Source organism: Symphalangus syndactylus, chromosome 18 (genome assembly GCF_028878055.3).
Source record: "Symphalangus syndactylus isolate Jambi chromosome 18, NHGRI_mSymSyn1-v2.1_pri, whole genome shotgun sequence".
Classification (NCBI taxonomy): domain Eukaryota; kingdom Metazoa; phylum Chordata; class Mammalia; order Primates; family Hylobatidae; genus Symphalangus; species Symphalangus syndactylus.
In genome coordinates, this window is record NC_072440.2 from 14158856 (window position 1) to 14175647 (window position 16792).

At 55.0% G+C, this 16792-nt stretch overlaps 1 protein-coding gene across 1 annotated transcript in view; it reads right to left on the minus strand.

The window, feature by feature from the left end:
• Positions 1–16792, minus strand: part of FBLN1 (fibulin 1) — a 96310-nt gene that overhangs the window by 12947 nt on the left and 66571 nt on the right. Inside the window, exons 15-16 of the mRNA XM_055253879.2 lie at positions 13262–13404; positions 10543–10674 (exon numbers count right to left, since the gene is read on the minus strand). Coding sequence (XP_055109854.1) covers positions 10543–10674; positions 13262–13404 — 275 coding nt within the window. The remainder of the gene's footprint in view (positions 1–10542; positions 10675–13261; positions 13405–16792) is intronic.

The following is a 16792-nucleotide window of genomic DNA, read 5'->3' on the forward strand; positions in this document are numbered from 1 at the left end:
AGGAAGTGAATGTCACGGCTACAGTCCAGGAGAGGAGAGGCCATGGAATATTTGGGGTCTGAGGCATGGGCTGGAGTGGCTGAAGCAGAGTAGAGGGAAGAGGAAGGAGTAAGATGCAAGCAGCTCTGCAGAGACGGAAGGCCAGTTGGTGGATCTGGGTGCTTCTCTCCAGCCTGGAGCCCAGGCATCCCTGAGCGCTGGGCCCCCAGGGGTAAGCCCTACTCTAAGAGATGCAGCAGTAACCACAACTGGCAGACGAGCACAAACTCCCTACCTCGTACACATTTTATTCTGGAGGGTAGGAGCAGGCGAGGGAGATAGGAAGCTCTGGGCTGGGGACATCTTTCTGGCCAGGCAGTAGGGATGGATGTGAAAAGTGGGGCTTAGAACACAGCAGTCACAGCAACACAGGCTGTGGGTGTGGGGAGTGGGTCCGTGCCTTCCAGCATCAGGAACCAGTGTCCAGACACATTTTGCTGTGACACGCATGCGGATTATGAGAAGGGAGATAGTCTAGCCAGGCTCCGTGACGTGCTCGTGAACCTCACATCCCAGTGACAACATCTGGGAGGCGGGTACCCGCAGGTCTGAGAAGCAGCCCACGTGCCTCACAGGAGTCCCCCAGAAGCTCACGAGAACGGCAGCATGTCAAGGTCCTAAAATAGGGACCTCTGTCCCTGTACCGTCTGTAGACCCTGTCCACATGGCCTGGCCCAGCCCTTCCTGCTGGCTCCCGGTGCTGTGGATGGCCTGATGTCACCCACCAACAGGCATCACTAGGACCCCATCCTGCCTGGGCCCTCGGGCTGACTCCACGGTGAATGGATGCGACCCTTTCCCACATGGCCCCATTCCAGGCCCTCCTCTATTCCTTCCAAAACACCTGCTTACCCCCACCACCTTTCACCCGCTCAGTGTGTGTCCCTGTCTTCCCACCCCTGTGATTCGCAGTCCCTGATGGCTCAGGCATGTGTCCGTGGGGACCAAGCAGGCACGGGAGATGGAAATTTTCAGATGCCCGCCAGGTGCTAAGTCTTCCAGCCCAAACCTTGACGAGCACCACTGCCTTTGTGCAAGGCAGACGTCTCAAGTTTGGCTTCCTTCCACTCTCCCACTGGGACCACGATGGTCCCATCCACGGTGACACCGCAGATGTGGAGCTGTGTAATCTCCCAACCTCTTTGGCTGCATCGTCTCACCTGAGCTACACCAAAAAGGCCTGTAGAGAGGGCTGTAGCCAACCCCGGGGGTTCGGCAGGGCAAGACAGTCCCCTCTCCCCACCACGCTGTCTCCTCCTGCAGAGGCGGCCACGGCAGGGGGTGCTGAGCAGGCTGTAACCCGCTGACCCTTCCTAGCCAGGTCCTGGGCTGGAAAACCGATCTCGGGTGTAGAGTGCGGCACTCACGTGGACAGTGCGTCTCCTGGGGCTGAGGCCTTGAGCTCTGAATGAATGCTGTCCACGTTACTGCAGGTCCAGCCCAGGCTGTCCAGGGGCCACCCACTGAGCAGGGAGGTTTCCGGGACTGGTCCCTGGGGCCCCCTGTGTGTCTCACTGAAGTAGGCTCAAAAGCAGAGACTGTATCCCATTAAATGCTACCAAGCCCTCTGAGGAGTCTGGCCTGAGCCCAGGAGCTACTGCAGGGAGGGTCACCAGCTTTGTGATGGGGGTGACTTCTGAGAGTTTCGGTATCTGGGGAATTGGGAGCTGATAACCTCAAGGAGGGATAACAGCGGCTGTTTCGGGGGGCTACACGCCATCACGCAGGGCATAGGGCCTGATGCCTCAGAGCCCATCTCTGCCCCATGGGGTCACGACATAGGGAGCAGAAATGGTGTGTGTTCTCCTTCCATCTCCCAGTCTCTGAGAGACCCTCCTCCCCATACCCTCCACCTCCTGGAACCCTCGGTGACACCCCAGCTCAAGATGGAGTCAGGCCGCAGCTGATCCCAGCCTGGAGGAGGCCGGGCCCCCCACCCTGGGAAAGAACTTGGCTGCCGGCCAGGGTGTGGCCCCCGGGGTGACAGGGCTGTGCCTCCCAGAAGAGAGAAAGCGCCTAATCCCTGGGATTTGCCGTGAAAGCCAGGACAGGGCAATCACTCATCATCGGGCAGGGACGGCTGCGCTGTTGTTTTTAGGTGGAATTTCTGAATCTCATTTGTAATGTGTACTGATCCCCGGCCAAACTCTCCACATGGGCTGCAGGACGCGGTCAGTGGTGCACATTTAACCCCTTAAGAGGTAATAATTTTAACGAGGTGATCTGGGCCCTGCTGGCTGGGACAATGGATGGTCTCAAGCCTTGACTGAGGCCTTGCCTGGCCAGGGGGAGAGGTATAGCTAGGTAGATATCTCCATTCACAAGCCCTTGTACCGGGGCTGCTGCATACAGTTGAGCAGGTTGTGCACTGCAAATAGACTCACCGGTGAATGGTGCTCCCTAGATTTTGCAGTGCACAACACATTCAACTGTACATAGCAGCCCTGCCACACGCCACTTCTCTCTCCCTCTCAGACATGAACTGGGATGACACCAACCCCTAAACCACAAGCACTTTCAGCTATGGGAACTCTGGCAGGATGCTATGGATGCCGGTGGGGAGCTTCTTAAAAGCAGGATGCGTAGCTTGGATGTAGATCTGTTCTCCAGTACCCAGCACAGGGCCTGGCATAGAACAGTACCCCAGGATGTTCTTGTTGAATGAATAAGATAGTTCAAGGATGAATACGATAATATCAAGGATGATAAGATGATTCAAGGCTTCCTTGGGAGGCCTGCTTGCTGGCTTGCTTCCGGCCAGGCCAGCCTCACCAGCCCAGGCCGCAAGATCTGCCTATTAAGTAGGTCCCGGGCAGTTGGAGCCACTTTGGGCTGGATGGTCCTGGCCTTGTCCCATCATCCTTGCTCTGGCCTGTTGTCCCCTAAGGAGGCTCCGGGCTCCCACCAGCCCTCCATTTCCAAACTTCTTCCTCCCAGCGGCTCATTTATCCTCCAGACTAGACCACTCTTATGTTAAAATAGGCACAAACCTCAGTCCCTATTACCCTGCAGGGCAAATATTATTATGGCAATTTTACTGAGAAGAAAGCTGAGGCTCAGACAGGTTATGAAACTTGCCTAAAGTCACACAGCTGGAAACAGAGAACGAAGCCGCAAGCCCAGAGCAGTCTGTCACGGCCACACACACACAATCACGCTTTGCCTAAAAGGGGCCACCCAAGCCATTGCTATTTTTCAAATGGTAAACTTGAAATTGGGTAATAATCCTTATACACCCACAGATGGAAGTGAAAATGCGATTTCAGAACATAAACGGTGGTAGTTCCCTTTAAGGGGGGGTGCGAGTGCTGCAGGAGCGTGTTGACACACTGGCCAAACTCAGAGGCTCCCACGACTCAGCACAATGTGGGAAAGCGGCTGTCAAGTTCACTTTCATGGAAAAGCCTGGGTGTTGTGCCGGCTTCTCATCCCATGTTGCCTCAGCACGCATTCTGAATATGCGTTGAACTCTCACACCAGAGCAGGGCTCAGTGACCCTTGCTGCGGGTTCCAGCTCTCCACCTCCTCCCAGTTCCTCAAGGCGGTTGACCCAGATGACTGCCTTATACCACCACCTCCTGGGGGCCCCTGCCTTATGGGACAGCTGGATACAACCCAAAGACCCTCACACCTACATCGACAGTGCAGGTCTATGCAGCAGTGACTCCCATCTGTCACCGCATGACCTCAGGGAACTGCTGCTCCAAGCCCCCCATTTCGAATTCCTCACGGGAAACCTGCCTGGATAACACCCTGGACCCCAGTAAAGGCTTTGGTCCCACAGGTCTCTGTCTCTCTCCCTCATTCTCTCTCTCTCATGCTGCAGGCGCTTCTCCTTCCCATTGGCCCTGCAAGGGGTGCCCCCCACCTCTCTAGGACCTGTAACAAGCTGCTTCTGTTACTTCCTGTGTTGATTGCGCTGCCTTCTGTGTGTCTCACCTGACTGGCACACCAAAACCCAGCTTCCTTCCCGATCAGGGCTAGAAGGTACAGCCACTCTCAAGAGAGACGGCAAGGCCAGATTAGGAAGAACTGATATTTACAGAACATTTAGGTTTCCCTCAGTATTTACATCCTGTGCACCCACTGTGTGCCAGGCACCGCTGGGAGCTTTCACATACATCGTTTCATCTGATTCCATTAATGAGATGCAGTCTCCAATCAGGGCATTTCCTTCCTAAATGTAATATAGGTGACCATGTCTAAGGTGAGCCGCTGGTCATCCACCCTTCGATCATGTGGACTTCATCGCTGCCGTGCTGCTTGGCCGGCCTTGCCCCTGCCAGGAGCTGAGGACCCAAACCCTTCAGCTTCTCTGAGGAACCCTGCAGCAGCTGAGCCCTTAGAGCTGCCTGGGGGGCTGAGGGGCTTGGGGGACAACAGAGAGCTGACTTAAGGACCTGCTTGGGAAGTGCAGCTCCAACTTGCTGGCTGTGGGACCCTGGGCCAGCACTTTCTTTTTTTTTCTTACATAAATGGTGATACCAGCCCCAGGGTGGCCGTCCCACAAGGCTGCTCACGGATCTAACAGCATATGGTGCTTGTGAAGGGGCTCTGGGCACAGGATGGGTGGACGTACAGGGAGGCACCGGGTGATTCCAATGCAAAACTGCCAGCAAAGTCTCCAAATACTGTCCCTGGGCCCAGGGCAGCCTTGGGCTGGGGACACGAGGTCTGGTATTGATATTACAGGACTGTCCTTTCCCCAAGCCAGAGAGTATAAAACATCTCAGAGATCAAACCCTGTGCATACGCACTCACCACTCACACGCACCCACCCACACACACACACTCCACACCCAGCCACACATGCACTAAATCACACCAGAGGGCTTGCCCAGAAACAAGTGTGCAGAGTGGAGTAGGTCTGAATGTCTTCTAAGATGCGTAGGTTGTCATTAAAGCCCATTCCCAGCCGCGAAGCTCCTGCCCCGGCCTAGAAAGATCCTCCCTAAATTGCAGCCAACCCCAGCATCTATCTGCACCGGGTGCGGCTGTTGCTGTTACTGGGGAATCATTGAGGCTGGGAGGGGTCCTGGAAAGGAGGCAGGTCTGGGGGTCCCAGGGAGCAGCATGATGGGTTGCCTGTGTGACCAAGGATGAGTGGGCCCTCGGCAGGTAAAGAGCTGGAGAGAGGCCCTCCAGGACCTCGCCATTCCGCAGCATGGTGACATCTGAACCTCATCTTTTGACTGCCTGGACATACAGCGAGGTCCTTCCTCATCAAGGGCTGGCCCAGGACCCAAGATCCCATGGCCAAGAGCACTGTAACTGTGTAAAAGGAGGTGCTTCACTACTTCTCCTCTATGGCTGGGACTCAGACTCAACTACTGCTGACAGATGCCTGCCAGTGTAGATACCAGCTGGTATAGACCAGAAAAAATAATCAGGGCTTAAAATAGGCCATGGGGATGGGGAGTCCCGGACCTGGGCAGTTCAGGTCTAAGCCCTATCCTCGAACACTTCCTGGCTGGGAGATCCTGGGGACTTGGCTCCTCCAGCCTCAGTCTTCTTACCTGCTGAGTGGGTACAACCTCAACCGCAACCTCAAGCTGCAGGAGGCCCAGTGGGTTAAATAAAGCAGCAGGATCTGGAAGCTCCATGGGCAGCACAGACCTCCCGTGGCTCCCATGGTCCCCAGGACAGCATCCACCAAGGCCTGGCCCTGCAGCCCCTTTCAGCCTCCCCTCGACCCTCCCTGCACCCTGGATGCTCCAGTAGCCCCAAACCGCATGCTGTGCCCTCTCTTCCCGGCTCCCTGCCTCTCGTCGCGCTGCTCATGGGCCAGCCACAGACGTGGCTGTAAGTTTGGGTGTCCCACTTCTCTGGCTCACCCCTCAGCCTCAAGACCCAGAACGTGTGTGACCTCTTCCAAGAAGCCTCCCCTGACTGCCCCATGGTCATGTCCGTGCAACAGGAGGGGCTGGCCTGCAAAAAAACTACAAAGACAACTCCGTAGCTCCCTGCAACCCTGGAGGCCCAAGGGTCAAGAGGTCCACATGCAAAATTCGTCCATAGGCCAAAGAATTACTTCACCTGCGGGCTTTCCAGCTCCTCATGGCATTGGCAGGGTTTTAACAGAAATGTGGCCACAACCAAGCCTCATAGCACATAGATTTCCCTCCCTGGAGAAATAGGGAGGGCATTTTTGCAGGCCAGGCCCTCCTATCACACAGACATGACCCTGGAGCAGTCAGGGGAGGCTTCTTGGAGGTGGTCACACACATGCTGGGTCTTGAGGCTGAGTGGAGTGAGCCAGACAGACGTAGACGTGGCTGGCCTGAGAGTTAAAAGGAAGTGGTGAACTGGAGGCTGGAGGGGAGGTCTGAGGCTCAGACAGCAGCCACAGCCCAGAGGCCCGGGGAGCCCGGGTGGCCTCGAGTTGCCTTTCTGTCTCTCTCATCCGCACGCTGATGATACACAGCCCGCCCCTGCTGCAGCCAGGGCTCCCCCATTACTCATCACTCAGGAGATATTACCTGAAAGATCTCTTCCCAGAGCACCCCGGATTACAGCCTGCAGAGCTGAGAATGAATCCAGAGCCAGATAAGGAAAGCTTTGTAGTGGCCTGAGAATCCCTCGGGCATTAATGGAGCATTTTTGCACAGGGCGAAAACGCATTCTTCATTTTTCTTTGACAGCCGGTTAAAGAGGAATGCAAGGGGGCTGTACAAAGACAACGGCGCGGGCCCTGCTGCGGGCTCCTCGATCCCCGCTAAGAACGGGTCTTTCAAGGCTACATCAGGGGAAGACCCAGCCCTTGCAGGTTCTTAGTGGACTCGGGGCATTTCTCTCTCTTCTTCTGTTACCCTGGGAGGACTGAACACGGCGAGCCCCGGGGCCTGTGCGCTGATTGTTTTTCTGGGACATCCAAACTCACGGCAACTTTGCCCACGACAGCACCAGTCAACCCTGGGCTCCCGCTCTGTGCGGGGGTGGTGTTTGGGGAAGACCGGGCTCCAGGCCCGCTCTGGCCCCAGCTCTGAGTGGCCTCGGGCAAGTCTCTTGCCCTCTCTGGCCCTCGCTCTCTCCTTTGTTAGAGGAGATAATCCCACCGTGTCACAGGGTCCTGGCGATGATGAAACCCTGGCTCCTGGTCATCACAGGTGCTTGCTAAGTGTCATTCCCTCACATGCAAGGACACTCAGCTCAGTCCTCACCTCCTCCAGGAAGCCCTCCTGATCCGGTGCCCAGTGTCCACACAGGGCATGGCCTAGAGCAGACAGGTGTTCAGCAAGCCCTGTGAGTAGGCGGCATTCCCTGCCATGAGCTGCAGGCAGCACAGAGCTGCACGGGGCTTCCCAGGAGGCTCAAGAGCCTCCCACGCTCCCCTCCAGGAGCAGCAGCCCTGGAAGCCGCTTTCTTCCTCTCCACCACCATCAGGGGTTTCTGTCTAAGTCACTGCTTGAAATCAGAACTGCACTGCTAAAAACAAGTCTGAAAACATCCCAGGCCCTGCGGTTTTTCAGTTGCACAGTCTCAGGCGGTCATTTAACTCAGCTCCCTCCTTTGCCCAAGGGAGACAATCACGGCCCGTCACTGGCAGTGTCTGCGAGGACTGGGGAATGCGGGGGTGAAGGTGCCCAGCAACGGTAAGGAGCCGGCGAGGGTTCAACCCCACATTTCCAGGGCTGCTTCAGGCTGGGCTCGAGTCCAATGGCGGAACCATCTATTGCCAGGTGGACAGGCCAGGGGCCGTGTGCCGGGATGGCTGCCCCTAGGGACCAGGAAGCTCCCAGGACGTATGGAAGTTATTCTGGGCAGAAGAGGAGGGAGAAGGAAGTAGGGATATGGAAGCCCAAGGAAGAGATCTCAGACAGAGAAATAAGATCAGCGCAGTGGGGACAGAGACAGGAGCCAGCCAGCAATGCAGCCTAGGTCCCAACACGCAGGGCTTGCCTCCCTGGTCTCAGTCCTCCACCTGAGATGACATGGGCACCAGGTCAACTCCAGGAGCCCAGCCAGGTGGGGCATCCTGCCCACAGGCCGAGGCGTGGAAGAGGCAGGGGCCTCCCCAGCACACAGGGCTACAGGCACGACAATTCCAAGGGCCAGGCTGGGGCCCTCCCCCACGCAGCCCCAGCCCAGAATTCCCAAGATCAGGGCACCCGTGACCAACTGTGCTGGGGGAAGCCACTGGGTCCTTGTGGCCTCATCCACATTCCGTTCCCAGAAGCCCGCTGCTGGGACGGCACCTGTGATCATCTCTCATACCCTGGGACTCCGTTCCATTGCCCACTGTGTCCCTGATTCACTGTGAGAAGACTGACAAGCCCCCTCGCCCTTCCGGGACTCAGTTTCCCCTCCTACAGAAGAAGGAGTTGGAAGAGATGGTCTCTAGGAGCCTCCAGGCTCTGACATGCCACGATTTTCTGCCCCAGTGGATGGGAAGCTGAGAAACAGACACTCCCAGGTTGGTTCTGTCTGGAGCAGATGCAGCCAGAGAAAGGCGCTGGTGGGTGCTGGTTCCAGGCCCAGCAGCTGCCCAACCTCTTGGCTTGGCTCACCCCAGGAAGGATGTAGGTGGGAACTAAAGACGCAAAACCTGCCAGGAGACTTCCCCTGAGAGAGTCTCCACAGGCCATCAAGGCCTGTCTCTCTGTGCATGCCTATTTCGGCATCATATTTTGATGATCTGATACGGGGTGGCTTCTCCCTGCTGCTGAGATGCAAAGTCCTCAGGGGCTACGTGGCATTTATCCATCTCTGTATCTGCAAGGCTCAGCCCAGGGTCAGGCACGGGTTGGGGCTCAAGAATTCAGAAACAGAAGAATGAGTGAGTGAACTAGAAGGTCCTAGGATTCCAAACTCCCATGTTCCAAGATCTAGAAATCACCTGAGGGCCATGTCCCAGCCACACCTGCAGGCCCAGCATCAAGCACAGGGCTGGCTCCTTTGGGGCGGGGACAGCTGTGGGCTAGTGTCAGGGTGCATACCCCACCCACCAAGTAGGGCAGGACAAACCCCTGACCCAACCCCCTCCCTGCCTGCCCTCCTGCATAGGGGCCTGAAGGGCCCTCAAGGCTGTCTTCATCTAAACTCTTATTTCACAGTGGGGGAAACTGAGGCCCAGAGTGGGGAGCGACTCAAGGGCAAGCAGCCAGTTTCACAACTGCCGACAACCAAACCATGTGCCTTCCCCTTGGAATCACACGAGGGCTAATGCACCATTAATTGTAATTAACTAATTATTCCTGCTGCCAGCTAGTGCAGGAGGAGGCTGGGGTGGGGAGCCCCCCAGTGACTCAGTCATGTTTACAACATGCAAACCCATTTAAAAGCTTGTAAAGGTGCTATAAATGGCTCTTTGGCAAGAGGGGAATAACGATTCCCTTTCTCCAGCTGCCAGTTTTAACAACCGTCGGGTTTGCCGGGGGGCAAAGGCTGAGCTTCCAAGGTCCAACAGCGCCACCTGCAGGCCGCGCTCCAAAACGCTCTGCGCTGTGCGCACTGCATGGTCGCTGGTTCTGGTTAGGACCTCCCGCAATCCAGCGCCTAAGGGACTATGAAGCCCACTCCTCCCAGTTCGCAATGGGGAAACTGAGGCCCAGGGGAGGGCAGGGACTGTCCGTCCGTTGCTCAGCTGCTTTGAAAGTGTTCAGAGTATAAATCCAAGTCCAAAATGGCAGATGCCACCGTTTTCATTTCCCATGACTGTAAATCTTTTAAAATGTGACAGTTCAGGAGAGGGGCTGTGAATTACAGAAACAAGTGTGCGGAATGGAGTGGGCCTGGATATTTTTTCACACGAGTAGGTTGTCATTAAAGCCTGTTCCTAGCCAGGGAGGGCCCTGCCCCCCGCCTGTAAACAACTTCCCCAGCCTGCACCACCAACAGGACAGGACTTTCATGGTCCCCTCATGCCCCAGCCTCCCTTCACACTCCCCAAACACCGGATCTCCAGGGAGAAAGGGCAGTGAGCTCCCCATTCAGATGGGCTGTGCACACAGAGTGGCCTTGGTCCTCTTGCCAACTCATGCATGGGGAGGGGACGACTACTGCTCAAGGCCACATGGCGAATCCAGCCAGCTCCAAGGCTGAGAGACCAGAGCTCAGGCCCTCTGATTCCTACTTTGCTATCCCTCCCATTGTACCCCAAGAATAACAATCCTCTTAGCTCCCACTGACCGAGGGACTGTGCCAGCCCCCAGGACAAGCACTTTACTTGGGTGGTATGATTTGAAATTCATGGTTGTGAGATGCACAGCTCTCTGGAACCCACCCATTTTATAGGCAGGGAGACCGAGACCCAGAGAGGTCACCCAGAGAGTGGAATCACCTAGGTGGCACAGCTAGGTTGGATCCCAGGCAGGATCCCCCACTCTGGCTGTTCCTCAGGCCGAGACTGATTGGGAGCTGTGGTGGCCTCGGTGCTGGGCCCTGAAGGTTGGGTGGGCTTGGATTTGGGGAGGGGACTCAGATGGGAGTTGAGCTGGGCCAGAGAGGGTCTGGGGGTGGAGGGGGAGGGGTGACTGGATAGAGCTGATATTCCCAGCCACTCACCCACGGTCATGCCGTCCATGTAACGCTTGATGATGTCAAAAGAGTCCCGCAGGTTCCCTTCCGTTATGTCGAAGATGATGTTAGCCTGGCTGGCAGGATGCGGTGGCGTGATGGCCCGGAGGAAGATGATCTCTGCAGAGGCACAGCATGGAGAAGGGCTCAGCACAGCCTGGCCCCAGGAACTCACCCTTGGGGAATGAAGACCTAACCCGGGCCCTTTCACGAGACAACATCAATGAAGCCAGAGATCCCCTGTGTGGCGAGGGTGGAGGGGTCTGGACCTTCCTATATCATAGCCCATCCCTGTTTTGTAGGGGGGGGAACTGAAGTCAGGAGAGATTTTGGATCTTCCTCGGGGACACAGCTAATCAGAGGAAGGGCTGGTGAGAAGTCATCAGTCACTGTGCATATTCATGAAGGTGGGGACCAGAGGAGGGAAGCGAGTGAGGGGACAGAGGGAGAGAGCAGAAAGGCCAGAGGAGTGGGCTCCTCTCCCATCTATAGTGCCTCGGGTCAGGGGGGCCACTGCTCAGAGTGGCCTGGGTTCTCTGGGGGGTGTGTCCATCTCCCAGATCAGACAGTGAAGCAGGGCAGCCCCAGCTCTGGGCTGTCTTGGGGGAGTCCTCTCTGTGGGCCTCAGTTTCCTCACCTGTAAGGTGAGGAAGGAAGCCGGAGGAGACCCACTAAAGGTGCTTTCAGGACTTAAGGTCAGGGTCTGGATTTCCTGGGCCCAAGATGCTAACAGGTGTCCCAGTGGCACTCGGCTCCCTGCGATAACCAACACTCAGATCGGGGCTGGCCGGAGAGGCCACAAAACCAGCCACTGGGGACTTGGGAAGGATTTGTATGTGGTTTGGTGAAACCCCATCATTTTGCAAAAGGCAAATACCAGTTAGTTATTTTCTCTGACCCAAGTCTGTGCCACCCTGTGACGATTCAGCGCTGTTCCTTTTCGGGAGGAGCAAGCCTAGGGGGGCTGGGACCGGGGACGGCTCCTTGGGCAACCACGTGCTGGGGAAGCCTCTCCTCCCCCCACCCCCCCCCACACACGGTTATGTCATGGTGTAAACACTGGTGTCCTCGCGGCTGGCTCCATTGTATGCCTCCCCTGAGAGGGTGGGAGGACCCCTTCTTATCGCCATGTCCCTAGAGCCTGATGCAGAGGGGCTCTGTTCGTGGCTGCTGAATGAACTCATCATGGCATGCTTCTCCGCAGGCCAGGGATAGGGACTCCCTAGAGGGCAGGGGTGGCTGGGGACCGGGCACACGGGCAGCACAGCCAGAAAGCGAGGTGAACAGGACAGTGCTCCATCCATAGCCCTCTGCCAGGCTTGGGAGCACGCAGCCCGGGCCCTGCTCCAGAGAAATGCTGCAGTGATGGCAGGCTACACAACATGTCTACACTGCATGCCAGGAGCTTCCTAGAGAGCCAGGCCGGGGTGTGGGAGCACTGACTGGGTTACACCTGAGCTTCCTGCTTCCCGTCTGGCCCCTCCAGTTTACCTGGCCCTGGATCAACAGGATGATGTTTCTATACGCAAACCTCATCCACTGCAACCTTCCGATGGTTCCCCCAAAGCCTGGGGGTTGAAGGCCCAACTCCAATTTTAGCCTCCTGTTTATCCTTCCAGCCCCCCTCTTACCAAGGCTCTACGGCTCCAGCAGAAAACCTTGGCTCAGTTCCTCAAATGCCCACACTGCCCCCCCAAACCTCCAGACCCGTCAGGCCATGTCCTGCTCCACTGGGCACCCTCCTCTCCCCTTCTCCCCCTTTCACTCAAATACCTCACCACTCAGGACCCAGCCTGGCCCTCACTTCCTCCCGGAGGCCCTCCCTGATTCTCCAGTGCTGGTCACAGAATCAGCGCTTAGTGGCTCTCTGCAGAACAACCGTTACCCACAAGAAAAGACCACCTGAACGGAGCTGAGAATGGGCCAAATGCTGCTGTGCCAGGTGGGTGTGGGGGGGACACAGACGCAAAGAAAGTTCTGCATTTCAAGTTGCCAGGCGCGGTGGCTCACACCTGTAATCCTAGCACTTTGGGAGGCCGAGGCGGGTGGATCATGAGGTCAGGAGATTGAGACCATCCTGGCTAACACAGTGAAACCCCGTCTCTACTAAAAATACGAAAAGATTAGCCGGGCGTGGTGGCGGCGCCTGTAGTCCCAGCTACTCGGAAGGCTGAGGCAGGAGAATGGCGTGAACCTGGGAGGCGGAGCTTGCAGTGAGCTGAGATTCAGCCACTGCACTCCAGCCCGGGTGACAGAGCGAGACTCCGTCTCAAAAGAAAAAAAAAAAAAAGGCCGGGCGCGGTGGCTCACGCTTGTAATCCCAGCACTTTGGGAGGCCGAGGCGGGCGGATCACGAGGTCAGGAGATCGAGACCACGGTGAAACCCCGTCTCTACTGAAAATACAAAAAAATTAGCCGGGCGTGGTGGCGGGCGCCTGTAGTCCCAGCTACTCCGAGAGGCTGAGACAGGAGAATGGCGTGAACCCGGGAGGCGGAGCTTGCAGTGAGCCGAGATTGTGCCACTGCACTCCAGCCTGGGCGACAGAGCGAGACTCCGTCTCAAAAAAAAAAAAAAAAAAAAAAGAAAGTTCTGCATTTCAAAGCCTGGGCCACATCGTACAAGGAATGACTCCTGTAGGCCAAGCCCTCAGCTGAAGCCGAGGGAGGCCCTAGGGGGCCCTGGGACCCCCACGCCCATTCCACTCACCTTCAGGGCGGGTGAACTCGCGGAAGGTGGGCAGCGAGATGACGGTGTGGGAGATGGTGTGCACGGGGTCGAACACACACGTGACGTCGTTGGGGCGGCAGGACTTGATGCAGCGGACCGTGTCTGTCTTCTCCTGGTGGAGCCTGAGGGGAACCACAGCACACGAGGCTGACGGGGAAGTTGGGACAGCAGCTCCCACAGGGGCCGAGGTCCAGGGAGGAGGAGCAGGTGGCCAGGACAGGGGCATCTGTCCCAGAGACAGCTCCATCAGAGAACGGCAGTGGTCTCTGCAGCCTGGCTGCTCTGTGGGGAGGCTTCATGGCCCTTCCTGCAAACTGGACTGGGACCGAAATGCCAGAAACACCCTCCAGCTTCCATGTGCCCTGGCGGATAAGCACAGCTTGGAAATTTGTGCATGAACTGAGCATCAATAGCTACAACAGCAAAATAGAGTCACAGGTTCACTTGCCCAACAAGTATGTTTTGAGTGCCAGGCACCAGGTGCTAGGGACAGCAAAGCGAACAAGGGACACATGGTCCCGCCTTCTCAGAGCCCACAGTGAGGCTGGGCAGCAGGGTAGATAGAAAGCGCCAAGCTCGGTGCCCAGCACAGGGAAGTCAATTCCACATCATCAGGCGATGGGGAGGCAGGAGAAGAGGCTACAGTCTCTCAGAGGTCTGGGTTCTAGCTACTGTGCTAGACAGATTTTTACAACCTCTTGATCATAAAATAAAACACAGATACAAAATTACACAAAATGAAAGTATAGTTTAACGAGTTATTATTTAAGGCAAACGCCTTTATAATCACCACCCAGGTCAAGAAAGAGAATTGGCCAGCCACCGAAGGCCCCACAATTGCCAGATGGAGCTCAACCCCTCCTGCAACCCAAAAGTGACCCCTAGCCTGAGTCCCACAGCAGTCCTCTACTTGGGTTTTTTTTTCTTTTTTTTTTTTTTTTTGAGACAGAGTCTCGCTCTGTCGCCCAGGCTGGAGTGCAGTGGCACGATCTCAGCTCACTGCAACCTCCGCCTCCCAGGTTCAAGTGATTCTCCTGCCTCCGCTTCCTGAGTAGCTGGGATTACAGGCGCGTGCCACCACACCCGGCTAATTTTTTGTATTTTTTTTTAGTAGAGACAGGGTTTTACCATGTTGGTCAGGCTGGTCTTGAACTCCTGACCTTGTGATCTGCCCACCTCGGCCTCCCAAAGTGCTGGGATTATAGGCCTGAGCCACTGCGCCCGGCCTACTTGGGTTTCTTTATAGTTTTCTCACAACAGTGTGTATCTCTAGATACAATCATTCAGACTTGCCCATCAGCAAGTTTTTGCTCTGCCTTTTAACTCCATTTTAAGCTACAGGTTTCTTCTCCGTTCTTTTCTTTTCTTTTCTATTTATTTATTTGAGAAGGAGTTTTGCTCTTGTCGCCCAGGCTGGAGTACAATGGCGCAATCTCGGCTCACTGCAACCTCCGCCTCCGGGTTCAAGCAATTCTCCTGCCTCAGCCTCCCAAGTAGCTGGGATTACAGGCATGCACCATCATGCCTGGCTAATTTTTTGTATTTAGTAGAGATGGGGCTTCACTATGTTGGTCGGGCTGGTCTTGAACTCCTGACCTCAGGCGACCCACCCACCTCGGCCTCCCAAAGTTTTGGGATTACAGGTGTGAGCCACCACGGCCAGCCTCCTTTATTTTCCATACAACTTATCTATTAAAGAACCTGAAGAATTTGAGCTGCTGTGTTTCCTACAGGCTGGACTTTGCTGATTGCATCCTCATGGTGCAGCTCAGTGTGGTCCTCTGTCCACCGGATTTTCTGGACATTGGCAGCTGGATCCAGAGGCCTGATCCCATGCAGGCCCGGTCCCTTTGGCAAGATGGTAGGTGGTCGTGTGTCTTCAGTGAGAGCCACACAGTGACTGGCTGTCTCTCTGTGAGGACAGCATCTACTGATGCTCAAGGCCTACGCCCACTGATTCATCAAGGATTGCAAAATGCCGATCGTCTGGTTCTACCATTTCATTTCCATTTATTAGCTGGACTACTCCTGTAAAGAGATGCTTCCCTTCATGTGCTATTGTGATTTAATTACCAGGAAATAGCAGATCAATACTTGGTTCTTTCCTTGAATTTTCTAATTTTCAGGATAATAAGCTAACTAGTGCTCTATCATTCTCCAAAGGATTTTTTGGGGAAAAAATAAATCAGTATGAACCCATGATTGAAGCCAATCCAATGAGGTTTGATCCTCTGCAATTTTTATCCTTTGTTGAAACTCAAATTTTCACATCTCTTGCTAGAGGGAAAATGAAGTTGGCTCCTGGGTCCTTTCGGCCCGGTCCTTGTCGTCTTTCACAGCTTTCTTGCTATCTGATGTGACAAGATGATCCAGCCTTATTTTACACTTTTACTGCCCAAGACCTGGAATCAACCATTTCTCCAAGAAGTCCTGGATTTGTATTTCTGTTTTTGTTTTTCATTTATTTTTATTTTTATATATTTTTTGAGATGAGTCTTGCTCTGTCACCCAGGCTGGAGTGCTGTGGTGCGATATTGGCTCACTGCAACCTCCACCTCCTGGGTTCAAGTGATTCTCCTGCCTCAGCCTCCTAAGTAGCTGGGATTACAGGCGGGCACCACCACGCCCAGCTAATTTTTGTATTTTTAGTAGAGACGGGTTTCACCATGTTGGCCAGGGTGGTCTCGAACTCCTGTTTTGCTTATAATAGGTGTGCATTTGTTTGCTATACAACAGACTGGGTGGCTTAACCAACAGAAATTGGTTGTCTCATGGTTCTGGAGGCTGAAAGTCCAAGATCAAGGTGTTGGCAGGTTTGGTTCCTTCTGAGGCCTCTCTCCTTGGCTTGTAGAAGTCTGACTTCTCGCTGTGTCCTCCTCACATGGTCTTCCCTCTGTGCATGTCTGTGTCCTAATCTCTTCTTCTTCTTCTTCTTCTTCTTCTTTTTTTTTTTTTGAGACAGAGTCTTGCCCTGTCGCCCAGGCTGGAGTGCAGTGGCATGATCTCGGCTCACTGCAACCTCTACCTCCCAGGTTCAAGCGACTCTCCTGCCTCAGCTTCCCAAGTAGCTGGGATTACAGGCACATGCCACCACGCCCGGCTAATTTTTGTATTCTTAGTAGACATGCAGTTTCACCATGTGGGCCAGGCTGGTCTTGAACTCTTGACTTTGTGATCCACGCACCTCGGCCTCCCCAAATGCTGGGATTACAGGCATGAGCCGCCACACCTGGTCCCTAATCTCTTCTTATAAGAACTCCTGTTGTATTGGATTAGGGCCTGTTCATACGATCTTACTTTTACCTTAATTACCTGGTTGAACATGACCGCATTTGGAGATAGGAACTTTAGAGGTATTGGGGATTAGGAATTCAACATATGAATTTGGGGGGGGACACAATTCAGCCCCTAACACTTTGTATGGGTGTCATGGTTTGCATTATGTCCTTCCAAGAAAGATGGCAAAGTTCCATCCCCAGTACCTCAGAATGTGACTTTATTGGGAACTAC